The sequence below is a fragment of the Crotalus tigris genome, unplaced genomic scaffold (genome assembly GCF_016545835.1).
Source record: "Crotalus tigris isolate CLP2741 ecotype Arizona unplaced genomic scaffold, ASM1654583v1 scf7180000024472.5447098, whole genome shotgun sequence".
Lineage (NCBI taxonomy): Eukaryota > Metazoa > Chordata > Lepidosauria > Squamata > Viperidae > Crotalus > Crotalus tigris.
This window is the reverse complement of record NW_024100643.1, coordinates 2283760-2304863: the sequence shown is the minus strand read 5'-3', so window position 1 is coordinate 2304863 and position 21104 is coordinate 2283760. Positions and strand designations below refer to the sequence as shown.

The 21104-nt window shown below is 38.3% G+C and overlaps 2 protein-coding genes across 17 annotated transcripts in view; one reads left to right on the top strand and one right to left on the bottom strand.

The window, feature by feature from the left end:
- The window catches only part of SKAP1 (src kinase associated phosphoprotein 1), a 502470-nt gene extending 483236 nt beyond the window's left edge, over positions 1-19234 (top strand). The window contains exons 12-13 of one of the 5 annotated variants that reach the window (XR_005555500.1): positions 1755-1818; positions 4840-19234. The gene's annotated coding sequence lies outside the window, so the exon portion shown is untranslated. Of the gene's footprint in view, positions 1-1754; positions 1819-2066; positions 2108-4839 lie in introns of those variants that run through there. The other 4 variants (XM_039333275.1, XM_039333273.1, XM_039333274.1 and 1 more) reach the window with 4 other exon arrangements.
- The window catches only part of SNX11 (sorting nexin 11), a 41809-nt gene continuing 22138 nt past the window's right edge, over positions 1434-21104 (bottom strand). For 10 of the 12 annotated variants that reach the window (XM_039333282.1, XM_039333289.1, XM_039333280.1 and 7 more), the window contains one exon: positions 19132-20446. In XM_039333282.1, coding sequence (XP_039189216.1) covers positions 20272-20446 — 175 coding nt within the window. In that variant the 3' untranslated portion in view covers positions 19132-20271. Of the gene's footprint in view, positions 1590-19131; positions 20460-21104 lie in introns of those variants that run through there. The other 2 variants (XM_039333286.1, XM_039333290.1) reach the window with 2 other exon arrangements.

Here is a 21104-nt window from a genome sequence, read left to right as displayed (position 1 = left end):
AGGAAAGCAGTGCTTATAGTGTTATGCTTCAGCTTCTCACTCTGGATGATTCTCTTTTGCAAGCGGTTTTCCATGCTCTCATACAAGTTCCATTTATCTCTTTAACGCTCTAGAATTTTCCAGTGAACTGTTCCATGGATCCAATAGCTTTTTCAGGCCCAAAATCCACACATTATTAATTATCACCACTGTCCTAAAATCAGGACCTCAATGTGAGTAGAGCCAGTACTTTAAACACTTTGTTCTAGACTGTAATCCCAATGAAAATCCACATATACCCACACAACTATCATTTGCCCTGGTGAGAAAATGCTGTTGATAATCAAAATATACTCCTTCATTCCCTGAAAACCATTAGTATATGACAGCATCCCTAACCCGATTAAACCAATACATTATATATATTGTCTGGTGGTGGCTATCCAGAATTTTCCAGCTCAGTTTGGTTAAGGTAAGGACTGAATTTTGATTTTCTAGATGCAGAGCATGTGTTCAACCACTGAGCTATGATTCCTTCATAGGGTATGTTATGATGTCATTTGAATTTCAACCTCTCTCCCCAGTGGGTCATAATTTGTAAAGCACGTAATAAATGTAGGTCTCTATTTGTAATATGTAGTATGACCACTCCTTTGCAGTATATAATAAGATCTGAAATCCTTTAATGGTAGTGGCTACCTTACCTTTTTCAAAGTGAGGCAATATAGAAGAAACACAGCAGAACATATAGCCTCAAAGAAGGAATAATTGGGTTGGCTAATTGGGCTTTCCCTCTGCATTCTGATGTCGGCAATGTAAATAGTATGCCTCTGTCTTCAGCTGGTTACTAAACATTCTCTTGCCAAAGCTATTAATGCTTCATCAGCTTTCAATCTTCCCTCAGGTACTTTACAGTAAAGTGAACAACGCTTAAGAGACTTGAAAGACATAGTGTAATGTTTTAATAACTACCAAGAGGTGGTGCTAATAGTAAACTATGTTTGTAAGAAACATGACCCAGAGAAAAGAAGTGGCCTAGAATCATGGACATTTGATAAGGAATTAATGAATTAAAGGTAGCCAATTACACATGTTTTCTGTCAACAATCTGGTTTCAAGATTCCTTAGATACTGTGAAGAGTTACAATAACATTGTCTTCCATGATTGAAAGAAAATACTTTATGTTTCTTTTTAAAAAGACTTGTTCTGTATAGAAGGGGAAAATTATTGACTGTCAACTAAAGAACTGATCCTGATTAATTAGGTTTAATGAAGAGCACTGTGTAAATCTAAAAGCTTGCCTCTATTCTCACTAATAGAAACTGGCTCAATATAAATGATTGATTACCTTCCTAATCACATATGTCTTCTTAAGAAATTCAAAGATGTCTACAATTGCTTTATAAAAAAGACAGTTCTTAAGTCATAATTAGAAGAGAGATTATATACTCACCAAGTGCTGAAGATTGCCCTGAAGTGGAAGTTCAGGCCATAATTCAAGATATTCTGGAATGGCTGATATATAAGTGGTCAAAGAAAGGAATGTTATCCATGCTCAGAAGTGTACTGACGCTTATTGTATTGTACAATCCAAATCCAAATCTTGGTACTGAAAAAAAATTCAGGAGCTAAATTTTAGTGAATTTTAGCTAAATTTGAACTTTGACTTCTCTGGCTTTGCATTATTAAGAACAATTTTATCCAGTCCAGGAGGAAGGCCAGAATCTGAACATGGAAAAGCCATATAACCTCTTACTGTTTTTTTCAATTTCAGCCTGAATTAAACCTGAAGGAATATTGTCTCTGGCTCCATCTTCTGGCCTCTTTTCTTTGCAGAAGTGAGTCAGAAAGTCCCCATGTTTGAAGAAAGCATTGAGTACTGAGATAGATATGAAAAGAATCTAGTAAGTCCCAAGAGACAGTGAAGTATCAGTGTCCACAGCAGATGGAAGAAGGCAAGAGACAAAACATGAGTCATGTCAGATGTTGGGACAGAAGTACACAAAGGCAGGATTTGCATTGTGACATGACCATGTGCCTTTTGTTTTTATATTATGTTGGTTTGTTGGATTCCTGTGGCCTGAAGACAGAATAGGTTACATCTGGAAGGGACCATGGAGGTGTTCTAGTCCAGCCTCCTCCTCAAGCAGGAGAACCTATACCATTTCAGAAAAGTGACTGTCTAGTCTCTTCTTAAAAATCTCCAGTGATGGAGCGCCCACGATTTCTGAAGGCAAGCTATTCCACTGGTTTTATAAAGCAGTACGAATACTTTGTGTGATCTTGATTCTATGCCTCTGTTTATACAACCCAGGACTATATTAGCTGGTTGACAAACTATACTCAACGAGTAGTCCTCAATGGTACTACATCCACATGGAGAGAAGTAAGCAGTGGGGTACCACAAAGCCCCGTCTTAAGCCCAGTACACTTTAATATCTTCAGAAATTATTTAGATGAGGGAATAGAAAGAGACCTCATCAAATTTTCAGTTTATCAAAATGAACCTTAATGTGGAGAAAAGCAAAGTTTTATATTTATGCAGGAAAAATCAAAGGTATAAATACAGATTAGGCAAGACCTGGCTCAAAAACAGTAACTGTGAGAGGGATCTTGGAGTCCTAGTGGATGATCACTTGACTATGAGCCAGCAGTGTGCAGAAGCAGCCAAAAGAGCTAATACAATCCTGAGTTGTATAAACAGAGGCATAGAATCACCATCATACGAAGTATTCGTTCTGCTTTTTAAAACCCTAGTAAGACTACACCTGGAATACTGCAAATAATTTTGGTCACCATATTACAAAAAAGATGTTGAGACTTTGGAAAAAGTTCAGAGAAGAGCAACTAAGATGATCAAAGGCCTGGAGACTAAAACATATGAAGAATGGCTGCAGGACTTGGGTTTGGCTAGTCTGAAGAAAAGAAGAAACAGGGTGACATGATAGCAGTATTCCAGTATTTGAGGGGATGCCACAAAGAAGAGGTCATCAAACTATTCTCCAAAGCACCCGAGGGAGACAAGAAATAATGTTTGGAAACTGACCAAAGAGAGAAGCAACCTGGAATTAAGGAGAAACTTCCTGACAGTGAAGACAATTAACCAGGGGAACAGCTTGCCTTCAGAAATCGTGGGTGCTCCATCACTGGAGGTTTTTAAGAAGAGACTGGACAGCCACTTGTCTGAAATGGTGTAGGTTCTCCTGCTTGAGCAGGGGGCTGAACTAGAAGACCTCCAAGGTCCTTTCCAGTTCTATTCTATTCTAAGCTTTTTTGGCTGCTGTTGCACACTACTGGCTCATATTCAAGTGATCATACACTAGGACTCCAAGGTCCCTCTCACTGTTACTGTTTTTGAGCCTGGTCTTGCCTAATCTGTACTTATACCCAGGGCTTTTTTTATCATAGAATGCCCAGAACAAAGTTCTGGCACCTTTTTTGGATGGAACTTTGTAGGATAGGCAAGGCGGGTTGTATGACGTGTGTGAGTTCCGGCACCTTTTTTTTTTTTAACAAAAAAAGCACTGCTTATACCTTTGATTTTTCCTCCCTAAATATAAAATTTTGCTTTTTTCCACATTAAAATTCATTTGGTTGGATAGCGCCCATTGTTCAAGTCTATCAAGATCTTTTTGGATCCTGAGCTTGTCTTCTGGGGTGTTGGCTATTCCTGCCAGTTTAGTGTCATCTGCAAATTTGATGAGTTCTCTTTCTATTCCCTCATCTCAGTCATTTATGAAGATATTGAAAAGTACTGGGCCTAAGACCTGTGGAACGCCACTGCTTATTTCTCTCCATGGGGATGTAAAAGGCATGAATAGCAGTTGACTGTGCTTCAAAGGTCCATTAAAAATTTTATTGAATGTGCTCAACCTGTGGCAGGGATGTTTCAGTTAATACTGGCAATAGGGATATGTGATATTCCTGGACAGGAGAGGATTCTGTAAAATTCACTATGGCATGACATCATATGTTTTACTCCTTGTTCTCAATTTGTTAGCCTAAGGCTTGAGACCCTGCCTTAGGAGTCTACCTCTGCTTTCATGTACATTCTTCCTGTTCCATAGATTGCAGAACGCAATGTTAATACATTCATTATGCTGCCCCCATGACCAAATTTTACAAAGTTTAGAGAGAACTATATTTACATCTGCATGGAAAATTTGAGCAGAACCTGTGCATGAAATAAAAATGTTCTAGTGGGGTCAGCTGGATATTAAGCATTAGCCCTGCACAAGTGGATGAAGGAGATGAAAGGTTTTTCTTTAGATCCCTTTCCATATCTCCTGCAGAACTGGTGAATGAATATTGGGACTGGCTCATCCATAACAACAATGCTCATCACCTACAAATGCCATTAAAGGCCAAAACAAAAAGGTCCTGATTGACCGGTAAACCCAGATTTGACCCCAAGGTTGGTAGCAACCAGAAATGGTGACTAGAAGGTCTGTGTAGTAAACAAAATTGCCCACCAGATGCAGAAGGTAATGAAACTATTAACTAGCAAGGATAGGTAAAGCCTCTTGTTAGAAGATCAGTGATTTTTGACCAAGCTGGTAACTAATAGCTAGTAATATGCCATTTCCTTTCGTGCTTTAAATAAACTTTTTATGAAGAAGGGCTAGTCTATTTTTTTAAATCAAGGTTCTGCTGTTCTTTCATTAAGCACATTTAAAAATAGATATATTTCCAGAAGAACAACAGATCTATGTCAGTTAGAAATTGACTGAATGTATAAGACCATGAACGATCAACCTGCCTGTTGTTTTTCTCAAATGAATATTCAAATTGATTTTACGTTTATTCCCAGATTATGTATATTTCTCTTTCCATCTCTTTGTTTTGCCATCACAATGAAGATAATTCGTGGGTTCTCCTGGCTATTCATAAGAAACAGATGCACACCTGCAGAAGTTGACTCCATCAACCCTTTGTCCTCCTTTATATGGAAATATAATGTTTTATTCCTTAACCTTTAGTCATTATGTGTTTTCATTCTTCTGGAATTTTATTCACAGGCCACAATCATCAGGCATGCCAGCTGTATACTGTACTTCAGAAGATTTGCCACTATGATTTTGGAAGAAAGAATCTGTTTTCTCAGAACTATCAAAAAGTAAAAGGATGTCTTGCTGATATTCCAGAATAAATACTATTGTCACTTTCTGATTGGAAAGTGTTTATTATGCTGGAATGTTCCTTTTTAATTAGCTGGTCAATTTTTATTGGGCCACAATGCACCAGTAGTGAATATAATTTTTAGAATAAAATACTCAAATAAAATGACTGAAAAGGAAGAAATTTAATTCAGATCAGAAAAATGCTCAGGGTCATTTTCAATAAATATAAGTACGAATAAAGTTTAAAGGCAATCTGCTTGGGTTAATGTTTAATTTAAAAAAAAAATTCAACAGAATCTTTAGAATAAAAGTATAGTCAACATTTTCCTGGCTGTAAAATTTGATGTAATTGTTGAGAACACATAGTTCTTAAACTGGAAAAAAAAAGTTTGTGTTGTTATTCCTTATGCAGTTTATTATTCAGTTTTACACATATACTTTTATCTTTCTATAAATGTATTTAAGACAACTAACAACAGTAAAATTCAAAATAAAAATGTGACCTAAGAAATAATTATTTTTTTTAATTTTTTAAATAATTTGAAAATATATAAAAATCAAATGGAAGTATACTTAAAATAATATTAACATTAAAAAGCAAGTTACAAACACAACACAGCAGAAAAAAAAATAAAGGAGTTAAATGGATGAAACATCAATTTATATAAAAATGAGGTAATGTTTTTCCAACTTAGAAACTTTAAGATGAGTCAATTTCATTTCAAATTCCCCAGCAGCCTGCTTTAGAATTTTACAGAATTATGTATGATGTAAAAAGCATGCTGACTGGAGAATTATGGGAGTAAAGGTCCACATGTGCTAAAACTGACAGGTTTGAAAAATACTGAAACACAGTAAATGAATCTCCCTTGATAAGAATTCCAGAATCTGACCCTAGCTTTAAATTCTTTTTTCAGTTTCCACCAAACACACATCCCACAGTGTCAGTAAGGGAGTATTTTTGTGAAATTTTGAAATATTGACAAGTTTATATTGTATGGCAGAGAGGCTGTTCTCTACATAATTATCACTCCCTTATAATTAACTGCCTATGCTGACCTTCAAAGGTATTTATGTATATATGTGTCATGCTTTCTCTTATATATACATACATATCTAGAGAAGTTTTTTTTTCTCTCTCCAGCAGACTCACCCAAGAGACAAGAGAAGCCTTTGGGGTGCGGTCTCAGCTCCTTCAGGCTTCTCTGGGCCAAAAAGTGTTTACAAAGGGACAGAAGGCCTGAAGATCATGAGATCACACACACACACACACACACACACACACACACACACACACACACACACAGAAGTTTTTTGGCCATTTGCAAAAGCTTTTGGTGTGGAGAAGAGAAGCCTTGGGAGTGCAGTCTCGTGCTCTTTCAGATTCACTAAGACTGCCCAACTCTCCAAAAGCAGATTGAGTGTCCTGCACAGGTAGCCTCGATGAGTTAGCAAAGCTGAGCAGACAGCTCATCCCACTCAGCCTCTGCTCTCACCTCTCCGCTTCTGGAGCATCAGGAGAGCGGCTTGGCAGCCCGGCTGGTGAGGGGAGAGGGGAACTGGGCAGCATGAGCAGGGAGGGGCAGTGTGCATGCATGTGCAGTTCCACTCATGCAAGAGAAGCCTTGGGGCACAGTGAGCGCAAGTGGGGCTGCGAGCGCCAGTGCCCCCCATGAATATGAGTGGGGCTGCGAGCACTGGTGCCCACCACTAGTGTGAGTGAGACAGTGTGTGGGAATGTGCTAGCCCGCCACTCACACAGCTCTGTTGTGAATAGGCCACAACCTGGTAGTGGGCCATAGCCCACAGGTTGGGAACCCCTATTTAATATCATCTAATGAATCTTCCAGATCTGCAACTCTTAATTGCGAGTTCAATGCAAGATGGTTGAACAAGCTGTGATATATACAGTTTGAGGTATGTAATGAAGGCAAACATCCTCAAGGGATGTGACAATCCATTGGGTTTTTTACTTGCTAGATTAATAAATAAATAAATTTGGATAAAAATATAATTTTATTAAATGTTCTGTTTTTATTTCAAAATCAAATGAAAACCCAAAGTAATCTGGCTGACTGCAAAATATATTTGCAGCCAGTTCCTATCAGGTTTATTTTCTAAAATTGGATATTTGGGATTACCGGTTTGCTTAGACTAGAAGTCATATTCTGTGCCATGGAAATCCAACCATTATTTGTAAAGACTATCTGCACGTACTTGGTAATAACAGATATGTACTGTGTGCCCGAAGACACTACTTTTTTTCATGGTTACCTCTAATTTTCTCATTCTAGCTCTAAGACCACATATTGATACACATGAATGCAGGATCTAAATAGGTTACAAATACCTTAGGTACTTTTCCTTGCCTACATCTAGATATGTGGCAGTCTTTCTTGTCTGAAAAAGGCACACTGTTGTACAGTTCAGCTGGGGACACAGAGAGGACTCTGCAGTCACAGTCTGGAAACGCAGAGTCTAGCACAATGGGGACTGTGGAAGTCCATGGCTGCAGTATTGTCACAGTGCTATTCTGTGACAACTGAGATTATAAAAGGGATCATTCCTTCCCTGTCTAATTTTGAATCTGGCAATATGCATTTTATTGAGCTGCATCTTCTATGTGGGAAAACACAGTTATGGGAGTATCACATAGAGAATATATTCCAGGCATATAAGTAATGAAAGCCACAAGATGGCAGTAGCTAACTGCTCAGCTAAGGTATCTGAATTCCCACTAGAAGAAAATAGTGGGTGGTGTTATAGTACCTGGAAAATAATTCACAAATACTAAATATGTATTTTTCAGCTCTGTGTCAACAAATCCAGTAAACAAAATACAAAAGGCTGCACACTAAGTATAGTTTGCATAAGCTAGTTGAAATGCATGGCGAATTTGTACCTAGCCCGTATGCAAATTTGCATTCTTAATGGATCAGGTGACATGATATTCATTGGAAGTACAGGCACATTTTTTTTCACTCAAATATTAACCAAAGGTATTAATCAGCAGAGATACATGAATGATAGATCATAGAGGTTGAAGGAGGAGGAGAAATAATAGATGGACAGATGGACAAATGGATAGGTGGATGATAGGAAAAGAATACGGTTTCAAGGATTATATGTTGTAGATGGAACAACCACTCACCAGTTACTTGGTTTGGATGAGTTTTGCTTATCATACCCTGTTTGTTTCCAAAGATATCTGGCCATTTTGGAGATCAGATGCTGGAATGGTGGTGGTTTAACTGAATCAACAAGATAAATCACACCATTGACAACAAGCCTTTGCAAAAGGAAGCGAAGTGGGTAAAGGAACTCTCCTGGCTTCTGAAATTAAGACAAAATAACCCCAGACCCTACACTGAGCAGCAACCCCAGACTCTACATTGGCAGCCCTCTCAACAGAGGGGGAGGCATAAGATATTCCCTACCTCCAGTCTACAACGCAGCCTTGCAGCAGTTTCAAGAAAATTTCACAACCAATTGCACTCTGATTCAGGTGACCATGAAGGCAAAAATAAACCCTCAAGTGGCCTCAAGAGTTCTCAGAGAGTACTAATGACTAGATAACTGCAAAGAAATACAATCCTTCCATTCCCCACCACCACTATCAGGTGAGAACCTATCCTTCCATTCCCCCTCCAGTCTCAACAGTACCTATCCTTCCAGTCCCACCTCCCCCCCCCACCACCATCACAAGTGATGGAAGTTTTTGGGTTGAGAAGCAAAACGTTTTGTTCTTCAAGGAAAAAATAATTCAGTTGCCTTTTGAAAAAAGCACCTTTGAGACAACTATGACCTGGATGACTGAAAATCTCCACAGACACCAAGACCCTATGTTTGGAAAGTGATGCTTAAAATTCATGCACTGCCATATTTGATTCAGTTGAAATGATACACATATTTTTTTAAATGTGTGTAGAAGTGACTGCTACAGCAAAGACTTCAGGACGCAGTGCTACCATTCAGGATTCCAGTTATTTGTTCAGTCCTGTTCATTTAACTTCTTCCCCTCCATGCAAGTCTGAATTCCATAGACCTTCACATCATTATGCTATTATTTTAGGTTCTACTCTGCACTTTTCTAAATGTGTGTAACTTCAGCATTCAGGGTTCTCCTTCCTCTTATGCATGAAACGAATCACGCTTGCAATAAGCAGCAGCATTTATAATTACACAGAGGCAATACAGCAATCTAGAATATTCAACTGTTTTACAACTATTCCTCCAGGTTAGCCTCAGATAAAGTGTCCAAGATTCCTTGGAGCTATTGTAATTATAAAGCAATCATACATTTAGATCAGTGGTTCCCAACTTTTTCTATACCCTGCATCCCTAGAATGCTTCTGATATTTTCTCGCACCCCTTACAAAAGTTAGAAATAACAGCAACAAATCTGCATATAAATTATAATTTTGAAAACCCAAGTTTTCGCACCCCCTGGAATATCGTCTCACACCCCCAGAGGATGCGAGCACCCCTGATTGGAAACCCCTGATTTAAATGGTTACTGTAAAATAAACCCAAAGAGAACAATAAGTAGAAAGCCTATTGAAAGTCAGAGTGTATGTCCTGAATGAGTGAGATATTTTGCAACTTGCTTCTGATGTTAAAAATGCCAAGAGATCTCATAAATACTTGCCAGTTGCCAAGCCCCCAAATTTTGATCATGTGATTTGGGGATGCGGCAATTATCACAAGTGCAAAGACTAATTGTGAGTCACTTTTTTCAGTAGCATCAAAACTTTGAATGTTCATTAAATAGTCCTAAGTCAAAGATAATTGTTTTTAGGGTTAGCCATCATTGAATGGATGACCACCTTGGGCAATCTAGTGATATTATATTTGATGGTCATTTGTTTAGTAACAATTTTTAAAAGGCAGATTCATCTATGAACAGTCTTTATATTGTTATAAATATTACGCATGTGCAATGGGAATATATCTTTGATAATGAAATACTTGGCCAACATCCCCCATGTCCCCGAACTAGAAAGGTTGCCTGGGACATTTGGCTGGTCAATTGAGAAACAGACTGCTGGGCTGGGTGGTTCTTTGGGTCTAAAATGTCATAATCATTCTTAAGTTCTGGTTTATGTAGACCTAGTCATAACCGTGTGGGCCAAATGACTCCATCCTCCAGAAGGAATGGTTGAAATGGATTTATCCTGCATTATAAGACTTTGCTTGTACTTTCTATAAGGCACACTTTGCTGTCACTGAGACCACTTGGACATGGAGAGAGAGAGACAGAAGCACCTGGCGGGGTTATTTGAAAACTTGGAGTTCATTCTTCTGCAGGGACCAACTCATAATTACAGTCATTTTCTAGCTGTGCGATGAATGTTTCATCAGGACCTGCTGGGTTCTCTCTCTCTCTCTTTCTAACCCTCATCAGTCACTACAAGGGCTCTTTAAAGAGACAGCAGCTCTACCAGCAGCAGCCCTCTCCAGTTCATTTTGAACAGATGTGCTTTAATTTGGGAAGACATATTTGAACCTCTCAGCTCACAGGAAGCAGGGATCACTGCTTGCCACAAATTGTTTGCTCTCTTTCACAACTGTGTTCCCAGCAGAGGAAAAATAAAGGTCATGGTGCCCTGAGAAGTTTTCCTGCACTGGTGCCACTAAAATAAATGGGAGAGGTGTCCTAGTTTATTCCAACCTGGAACAAAATTTCCTATTTCTAAAATAAACTATTAATGTCTTCTCGTGCATACAGTGCAAATATGCCATATTCCACTCCACATGCTGCTACATTCCACATTTTCCAACTGATGTCTTCCCAGTGTCCTGGTGTCTTCCCAGGTCCTGACACATAAGGAGGCCACCCAGTTGGAAAGGACTGCCTCAAAGTGATTTTTAAAAAAAGAATCTGAGCTGTCTTGATTCTCAATAGCTTCCAGTAAAGGAAAGTAGATGATCACAGGATTCGGTCCTCCTACCACAACTTCCATTCTGCTAATATTCAAGAATATTTAAGAATGCAATTGACTGCACCCATTTTTTTTTCTTGCATTTTTCCCTAGGAAAAAAATCTGACTTGAAGGGATTTTGATCTTAGGAGAGGAAAACTATATCACCCATTGTCTCCTTCCTTTCAGCTTCTAAATACAGCAGGCTGGAAGGTACTAAAAGGCAAAGGAAATATCCTGGTGGAGGGGTCATAGATCTGTTGGATCCAATATTCTTCCAGTCCCTCAGCGTGCCTTCCAATGTAAGAAGAACCTTAAGCCTGTGTTGATGTTGGCTTAAAGGATTCCAAACAATCTCCACTCTCCAACCCCTGAAGAAAAAGTGTTTTAAAAAAATCGCCTTCATTTTGGCTGTTCTTGCACAGCTGTACTTTAAATATCTCACAGGTTCCAAAGTCCAAACCTGGAATTGAATGGCAGCCTTGCTTTGTTCCACATATATATAGTCCATTAGATCTTTCAAAGTACTTCACATTAAATAATCCTTACACTAGTTTTACATGGTGTTTATTATTTTCATATTGCAAGTGCAAAAGAGCAGCTACGGCTGGAAAAAGAGAAACTTATTTTAGTAATTGACCAATTTGGAGTAAACTTAAAATTATGTCTCTTATATCAAACCATGGCAAATCAACCCTGATGAGTTGGAGGCGAAGTGGGACAATGTGGGACCCAGATTTTTGCCCCAGCCTGATGGCCTTTTCATGTTAAAGGCTCTGAGGGAAAGGAAAATCCATTTTGATTAAGAGTCACTTTCTTACCATATTACTCTGCCAGGGCTAAAACTGACAATGAATAAAACCATTTATTTCTTCCTCTCCCCTTTTGACTTCTGCTATTACCTCCTCCCCACTTGTCCTTTTTCTCCCCACTTAGACAGTTGCCAGGGAAAGACAGATGGTTATTGCCAGAGGTCTGAACTGATTACTCACAATGGAATTTGGAAATTAAACCAAAGGCCACAGGTTTCCCAACCCTGATCAAGCAAGTTCAGGATTGATGTGAGACATGAATCCAGATCTCTTTTATTCTTTTTACTTCTGTTGTTTCTTGTGTCAAAGACAAAATGGGAAGCATGTAATTGGCCAAGAATTAAAGCCATCCTACTTTGTCCCACCCCATCCCATTTTATACATGCAATACCCACACACTACTTTAATCCCTTTGAGATAACCCTTTGATAATAGCCATCCTCAAGTCGCAGTGACTTTCTTGTGAGACTGTTTATAAAATGTGTTAATTGACATCCAACAGGAGAAGAGTTTAAAAAAAACCCTGCAAGAACATGCTCTCTCAGCCTTGTGCCCCTAGTTGTTTCCTGCTTGAGAACCAATACTTGGCACAAGAGGAATTCCAAGCTTGCAATTTGGTGCACTAATATAAGGGGACCTATGTCCATTCAGGTAGCTGGTGCTACAAACTTCCAGATGAATATTGACTGGTGAATTTATGTAAAGCACAGTTCTCCTATTGGTAAAATAATCTGCCAGGTTTCTCCAATGCACTATAGTTTATACAGTAATTGGTGCTGCTGACTGGAAATCACAACACCAAAGAGGATAATCTTGTGTATTTCTATTGATCTCTCATTGCAATTGAGCATTAACATATTTAAAGCAGCTTAGTGATCCTTACAATAACCTAGCAAAGTAGTTCAAGGCACCCCTCTACTCTTAGCCTTAATGAAGGCCTCAGTAAAGACTAATCCATTAATAAAAATTATAAATTGATATTTTTATTTCTAGAATTGGCACCCATTTGGAGAGGGAATTTCATTCCCTTGGGAAATTAAATAATGACATATTAGGACATGATTGAAGAATAGAGAATTCCCTCCCCTTGAAAGTGGAATGGGCCTCTAGCCCTAAATCTGAGAGACCATTTTAAGTAGTTTAGAGCTGTGATTTCTTAATAGAAAAATGGAGACTCTGATGATTATTTTCTATATATCAGTATATCCCAGACAGCTACAAAAGCACATTTTTAAAAAACTATAAAAATATCTCTTTGGAAAGCATATTCCTGAGCTTTGAAAACTTTCTCTGTATCCCAGATTGTATATATATACCTGGCCATGAAGGAAATGTACTCTGCACATGCTGAATGGACTCTTCATTATTTTGCAACTGAGTGGCCTCTGTGGAGGGGAAGCATCAGATTCAGAACCAAGTTTAAGTATCTTTAGAGCTAATTGTGTTCCCAGCATTTTTTATTTTAAAGTAGGTTTATACACCAAAAAAATGCCAGTTTACCCGGAACTGATTTTTTTTAAGTTATTAATATTAAATATGAATTAATTACTCTATAATGATGCATTTATTAATTTGCCCTTTTGTGTTGGAACTGAGTAATCGTTTCTAGTGATCTCTCTGTGGTGCACCTTAAACTTTCAGAAGGCTGCATTTGATGCTGTTGGCAGGGCTCAGCTCAGCATCAGTATCTCAGACCCAAAGAGCAGAGATTGGTATTAGGAAAAGGCAAAACCTGAAAGGGAGGGTTGTCTTTGTTTTCAAAGGAAACATCAACTGAAAACATCCCAATCCAGGTGCGCTATGTCAGATTTTGGTGCTGGAAAGTTCTGACTGAAATCTTGGTTCAAATCAAGTCTGGTGATTTCTCTCTCTCCCTGGCAGGGGCTGCCCTTGGAGCATCAAACACAGGATTCGTGTCCAGGCCTTGATGGAGAGATGCATCTCTTTTTCTCTCAGCGTCTCAGATGGCTGCCCACATCTCGATCCACAGCTGCCACCCTGCCACCCTGAGCTTAATGAGCCTGTTATAGCACAGCACTCAACCTCCCTCCCTCTTTCTTTCCCTCCCTTTTCCCCTCTCTTTTTCCCTAATCACCACCCTGAAATTTCAGGCTGCTGGCAGGCACAGCAGAAATTACTTTCTCTATTTTAAAACAACAACAACAACAACCACAAAAGGGCAACCGGCTGCCAAGAGAAACTTGGAATGGAGCAGAAGGCAGAGAGACTTGGGGAGCCTTAATGATGCTCTGTCAGAAATCCAGCCAACAGCAGGGGGAAAAGAAAGAAACAAGCTGGGGGAGATGTTCATGTCTCCAACACTAGACCCAGCTACCAGCTTGTTGTTGGGGGGGTGGGGGTGTTATCCTCACACACCCAGAAAATCATGGTTTGAAGCAACCCATCAGGAAGAAGCAACCCTTCAGTGAGGTTTTTTCAGCATCTTTTGAGGTAGAAGGTGAATGAAGCAAACTAGCCTTCAGAGATGGAGCATCTTTCCAGCAGTTTCTCTTAGAAGAACCCAGCAGAAATGAGAATCACCTGAGCGTGTTCAATTGTTATTTCCTCCTTCCTTCTATAATAATGATTCAAAGAAGATTCTCAGCTCCAAGCAATCACTTTCAGCCTCTGAAATTTGAAACTGCATAATTATGATCAAAAAAGGAAAAGACAGACCAGCACTTGAACTAAGAACTCATTATCAATAAAAGAACTTCCAAGCCATTAGTCCTTTGTAGGGAGTCTAATAAATGGATCCCAGGGTAGTAGGAAGATTAAATCAGCTTAAACTAAAAATAAAGCATGCAGATGTTGATATTGCTGTCTTATTCCAGCAGAGAATCGTGTTTTTTTTCTTTTTAACTCATGAAATGCCACACATTTTTACTACGTGATTTCTAAAAGGAACGGAGATTACAATTCTGCACATGTTCAGTGGTATTGTAATAGGACAACTGTTTACACAGCTACTGGCAAATAAAATTCCTACTTCCAGAATTTGTATAAGGTTGGAAGTTAAGAAGACTTGGAGATTTTCTTCTTGCGTATTGAATGACACATTCCAAGGATAAACATATCAAAAGCTCAGCACAACTGAATCTTGCTTCCAGGATCCTTTGTGAAAGGTCAGGCTAACAAAGCCTTGTCCAAGCACGGTAGAGTCAGGATGTCATTTCTCGGAGCAAAAATTAAAAAAACTTTCTAGACAATTCAGACTATTTATAGGAAGATTCTAGGCAGCTTCTAACCATAGGAAAAAATTCCACCGACTTTAATATAGAGCATATATAGCATTTTTAAAACCAGATAACACAGCTGTAGCTAGCCAATGCCTCTGGAAGATATTATTAGCGTTGTGATTCCAAAACTGCATTATGAATGATGCAATCCTGGTACACCTGAAAGTCACGCGGTTAGAAAAGAAATGAGCATCTTTTATTTGACATCAAAAATTGGTGTTCAGAGAGGCAGGTTCTAATTACTCCACTTAATAGTAATGGACAGACTACCCCATGTGAATTGCCTAACTCATTCTTAAAATACCTATAGGGCTCTCTTCTTGCTGAACAAGTCCTGGCTTCCATTGCATTGTGATAACCCAGAGACATTATGGCCCATTGGATAACGGGGAAGAGAAGAAATTCTGAGCTACAGCCTGCCCTCTATTACACTCCCTTGCATTAGAAAATATTCAGATGGAGAAAATATCAAGTTGAGCACAACCCTCCTAACATAGTCCTTGCTTTGCTGTGTTAGATTTATACTTACAATCACTATACAGTATAGCTGATTTTTTAAAAAAAGTAATGGGAATGTTCAAAAATAAACATTAACACTTGTAGCTTAAGATTAGTATTACTTTATATGCCTCCATTGGTTATTACTTTATTTTGTAGCATATATTAGAAGAAATAGTCAACTAGAAGAGCAAGTCAGCTGCTAGATGAATAAAGCCAATCATTTTTGTATGTCCTAATTCTATGTAATATCTCATATTGGAAATAAATGTAAAAACTGAACTTGGGTAAAAGTAAAACCCTGCTTAAATTGCACTAACTCCTCTGGCTATCACCTCCTTATATCTCTCCTAACTAGAGGAGAAAAGAGGGCTTCACTCAAAAGGGGACAAAATTGGTGTGGAGTTTTCAAGAGGATGGGAAATCAAATCTCCCAACAGCTCCAAGCAACTCTCTGGAAGCTTCGAAAGCTAAGCTGGCAAGGGCAGGTGGTTGCACAGCTGTGCCATTTGGATCATGCGCTTCCATCAATATTCATGAGGCAGCCTGGCCAATCAGCAGAGTAGCTGTCATTAGTGAGCATCTGGCTAGTGAGAAGAGGCTTGTTTTGAGTTTTTCTTTAAAGTGAACTTCTTTTGACATTTTAAGAATGTTCCTCCATAGGTTTCAAAGTCCTCTTCCCGTGCCCTCACCTGTGTGCTTGGTTTAATCCCTTATGTGACAGAGGTCTAAAGTGCCCCTGAAATGAAGAATTGCAATCTAAGAGGAGGAGGTTGACAACCAATATCACATGACAATTCTTTAAAAGCATACTGAGTTCCAAATTCCAATATTATTTTGTACATACCCTTCTAACACAATACCCCACAGTCACACAAGTTACATGACCCACTTCATGCATGAGTTCTTGGGAGGTCTTATGGTACTGGAAGAACATGAAAAAAATTTATTCCACCAATTCTGTGCAGTTAAAATAATACAGCAAATCCTAAATCATTTTCCACATCCTGATATTCCAGGTATATTGGGACTATGTTTCCCCAAATTCCCAGCTAGTATGCTGTTTAGAAATTCCATAGTTCGTAGTTCCAGTGCTTAGAGAGAGCTGTCCAATATACATACACCCATACACACATGTATATAATTAAGAGAAGATACCAATAGATTTCTTCCTTAATTGAGATTTTGGAGGCACTTCATCTCTATACTCCATTGTCCACCATCAAGCAAAACTGTCCAAGAGTCTTATCTGGTCCACGTTCCAAACACAAATTAAGCCTGCAGATTCAGCTATGTCCCATATGCTATCTTCATCTATATCAGAATCTACTTTTCCATAAGCAATGTACAAGTCCATTTTAGGAAACTGTGTTGTAAGTAAAGCTCTCCAATGGCCTTATCTATAGTAACTCCACTACATCTTGTAAGGCAGAAATGGGTGACCTACAAAGTTCTTGTGTAACAATTAAATTCTCTAACATTTCCCTGCTACAAACATACATCTGTTAGTAAAGATAAAACAGAAAGATAAATATCCATCTTTTTGTTTCTCCAATTAATGGTTGCTTTAATTTTGACCATCACACTGTTTCCAACAAATTATCTTTGAGGTAACAGTCATCCAAGGAGAAAAAGTTGCCTTAATATCAGGGCCAGCTCAAGGGAATAGGACATTCCCCAATCACATTGACTGAAAGTGCCACCTCTAGCTAATGCAAAGATTTGCATTTTTAGCATTGGAAGAAAGGATGGCATTACCTATTTCTTAGCTTCCTTCAAATCAATCTATTGTAGCACAGAACTCGTTTGTGTGTGTAATGAGAGTGTGTCTGTCCAAAACAATCCTTAATGAAATTAATAGCATGTATTTTGTTTGTCTTCAGGGATGAAAGATGCCATGTTTACAGATAATAAAAGCCTTGCATTCTCCAAAAGTAGATGTGATTGAAAACAAAAAATTAGCCCTAAATGCATCCATTAGAAAGGATATCACCTGCCTGCTTTTGATTTTAGCCTAAAGATTACTTGAGGCTTGAAAAGGGCTATTTGGGTAGTAAATTTAATTCTGCCTGGAAGGCTTAAAAGGAGCTTTTCTATTTTCTTTCAGTTTGGTTCTGATTCTTCTTCAAACTCATCCTGCTTTGTGCATCCCTTTTTTCCATTTCTTCATTGCATATTCTTTTTTCCTCTTATATCAGCTACATCTTTTTTCCCCCATTTTCCCATATTTTACTAGAAAGAAGGCACACGAAATAGAAACATATTTCTGTGTGAGAATAGTTGAAATATGGGATCAGTTATTTGTATCCCTTTATTATTTTTACAAATAAGTCAAAGCAGCAAATATATCCAACATACCTTCCTCCTCCTATTTTCCTCACAATATTCTGAGGTGAGTTGGGCTGAGACAGTGTGACTGACTCAAGATCACCCAGCTGACTTCCTGGCTAAGTACAACTAGAACTCATGGTCTCCTAGTTTCTAGTTTTGCCTTAATCACTAGACCAAATTGGCTCTCCGTTAATTGTATTAATGTGGTACTTTCTTACAGACAATTAATTTTAATTAGTAGTTATTCATTCAAACATTCCCTGTCCTGGCCATGCTATTTTCTAAAGAAGTGAAGAATCTTAAGTATTGATTTCAAATAGATTTGATAACTCTTGGCTTAACAAGATGGGAGACCCCAGGATTTGGATCAAGTTTGGTGTGAGAGAAAGAAAGATAGTTCTTTGAAAACAAGGTTCATCTTTGAGAACAAGGTTTTTCATAAATTCAGGGATTTCTTTTCAAGTAAGCATAATGCACTTATCATGCTGTAATTTTATGACAATACATTACCAATACAGCTGAGGAAATCTGCTGAATATTTCTATTTTGCAACCTGTTGCAATTTTCTTGATGACCCACACACTGAGAAACATCAACTAAAGGCAAGGAACTTAGCAATTCTAGTATGGGTTTACTTACTCTACAAACTGTAACATGATGAAAGAAAAGGTGATTCATTTTCTCCCCAGGTCCTCATCACAAACACTGAAGAAGCTTGAGTCAATCCTCAGGTGGCGCAAGCAGCAGTGAAATCAATGCTTTGGTTAAATATATGTTTATACCTGGTCCTATAAAGGTTCCACTGGGGGAAGAAACTGTTATATGTATTAAGTCAATTTTGAGACAAGATTTAATATTTCCAGATGTTCATTTTGAACTATATTCTTATGCATATAAAGAAAGTAGATTCTGTGTTTATAGTTAAAAGATTTCAGCACTGGAAAAATAAATATATGGTCCCAACAAACAAATCACTTACTGACATAGTTCAGCTATAGATAAAGTGAAATGCTTTGTGTGAGTGTGTGAACATATATATGTGAATATTTCACATATACATGAAAGCAGGCCATTTTTACAATTTTATTTTAAATATTTGTTTTATTTAGTTTTCTCTATAGCTTTAAATATTGTTCCTTTGTGTGCTCTATAATAAAGGTAAAATTCAAATTAAAAATGACATAATCACAAGATAGAGTGGGAAGAGAGGAATAGGCAATGTACTAGTTCTTTTTAAGTAATAATTATTTTGCTTTCATGTACATTTGTTGAGATTATCACAAAAGAAGGGAACACAAAGAAGACAAAAAAACCTTTAAGTACTTTAGCTAAAAAAAAAGCCACTGCCCATAGGATAAAAATTTATTGTGCCAAAAATTGCCTTATTTGTTTCCCTACCCAGTTTAAAGGACAAAAACTGGGAGAGAGACAACATGAGTCTATTTACTTAACTTCTATTGTGTAGTGTGTGGAAATGGAGGGGGGGGGGATTAAAACATCTCAAGCAAGATCTTCCAGCTCTTCAGAGTCCATTGATTTCAATTCTATTAATATTTTGCTCAAAGATCAGACAAGTCAAATAAAAAAATCTGCAAATTGAAATATCTAGACTTATAGAATTGCTGTTTTACTGCTCCTATAGCAATGAATAAGAGAACTTAGAGGCAGATAGGTACAATTCTTATTTAGTATATAGGTGGGGTTTATTACTGTCTCCATGTCAAATTGTGTGCTGTGTCAAAGCAATGAAATATAGCAGGACTCTTCTCAAGATATGCACCTAACAACTAAGAAGAATACAGACTATCATTCCTTGTTTCCCTTGTATGTTTATAACATACTCCTCTTAGCAGCTTCGGCAATAATAAATTGGGGAGAGAGTCTGGTTATTTGGCCCAGCTGTGTATATCTACCAAGGAACTCAGATGTGGATTTGGCATCCATGGCAAGCAGGTGCGCTTTCTGGCACCACCTTAAAAAGAAGTTGTATTACAGGCAAATAGTTTTGATACAAAAGACAGCTGGATTTTGGCAACAAAAATTATCAGTTATAGATATGGAGGATGCGGGGAGAGAACGTAGTCAACAAGCCAGAGCAATTTTCTGTACAGGATAATTTGTCAAAGTATGCAAAAAGTTGAGGAAGACTTGAGGGAGGATCAAGATGGAAGAACAGGAAAAAAGGATACCTGAAAACCACTTCTGCATTCATAAGCCTCAATTCTAACTGTTCAAACATTTCACTGGTCCAGGCTTGTTCACACCCAAGCCATAGAGATAATCCAAACACTTGTGCCTGGAGTTCTAATAATCCAAAGTGACAAAAGTTAATGCTGAGCTTCAAGCACATCCTGAATGGGCTTTTTTATTCTAATTGTTGATGTGATGATCTGATGCTGTGGAACTAGCCTGCAGCAGTCCTGTTGGTTGATGGTCATCTTCCTCAGAACACGGACTCTCCAATTTGTTGTCATCTATGCTGACATCACTCCAATGAGGGAGTGGTTCTATGGAGCTTTGGACAAACTGGCTTTCTTCATCAAAACTTCATCACAGACCAGGAGAGTTGAGAGCAACAGAGAAAGAAAGATATTTAATTTAAAGCTGCTGATTCATTCTCAGAATTCTACTGCCTAGAGTTTCATGGTCTAGAATAGTGGTTCTCAACCTTTTTAATGCCGCGATCCCCAACCGGTCGTAACTCAAGCACTACTCAACCAGTCGTAAGTCGAGGACTACTCAACTGATGCAGCACCATTTGCAGAATGGGACTTTTGGTGGGCTCAGCAGGGCAGAGACAGCCTGGACAATTCCTATTGGCTTTTGAAAGCCAATAGAATTAGACTCTATTCAAGAGAGTCTATTCTATTGGCTTTCAAAAGCCAATAGAATAAAAGGGAGTAGCACAGCTAAGGAAAAGGGGGAAAAAATGGTGGACTGCGTTGTTTAGCGACCCCCGTGAAATGGTTGTTTGACCCCAAATGGGGTCCCGACCCACAGGTTGAGAATCACTGGTCTAGAACCAGAGGTCTATGAGCTTGTTTTCTGATGACCAAGTGTTATGCACCAGTTTCTGAGATAACACCAGTATCAATGTGCCTCCCCCACAAGTGATTCCCTATCTTGCCACAAGAATGCTGCCAGCAAATACTAGTGTTCTTATTTATGATATATAGACATGTTAGGGCAAAGATTGTTGTTTC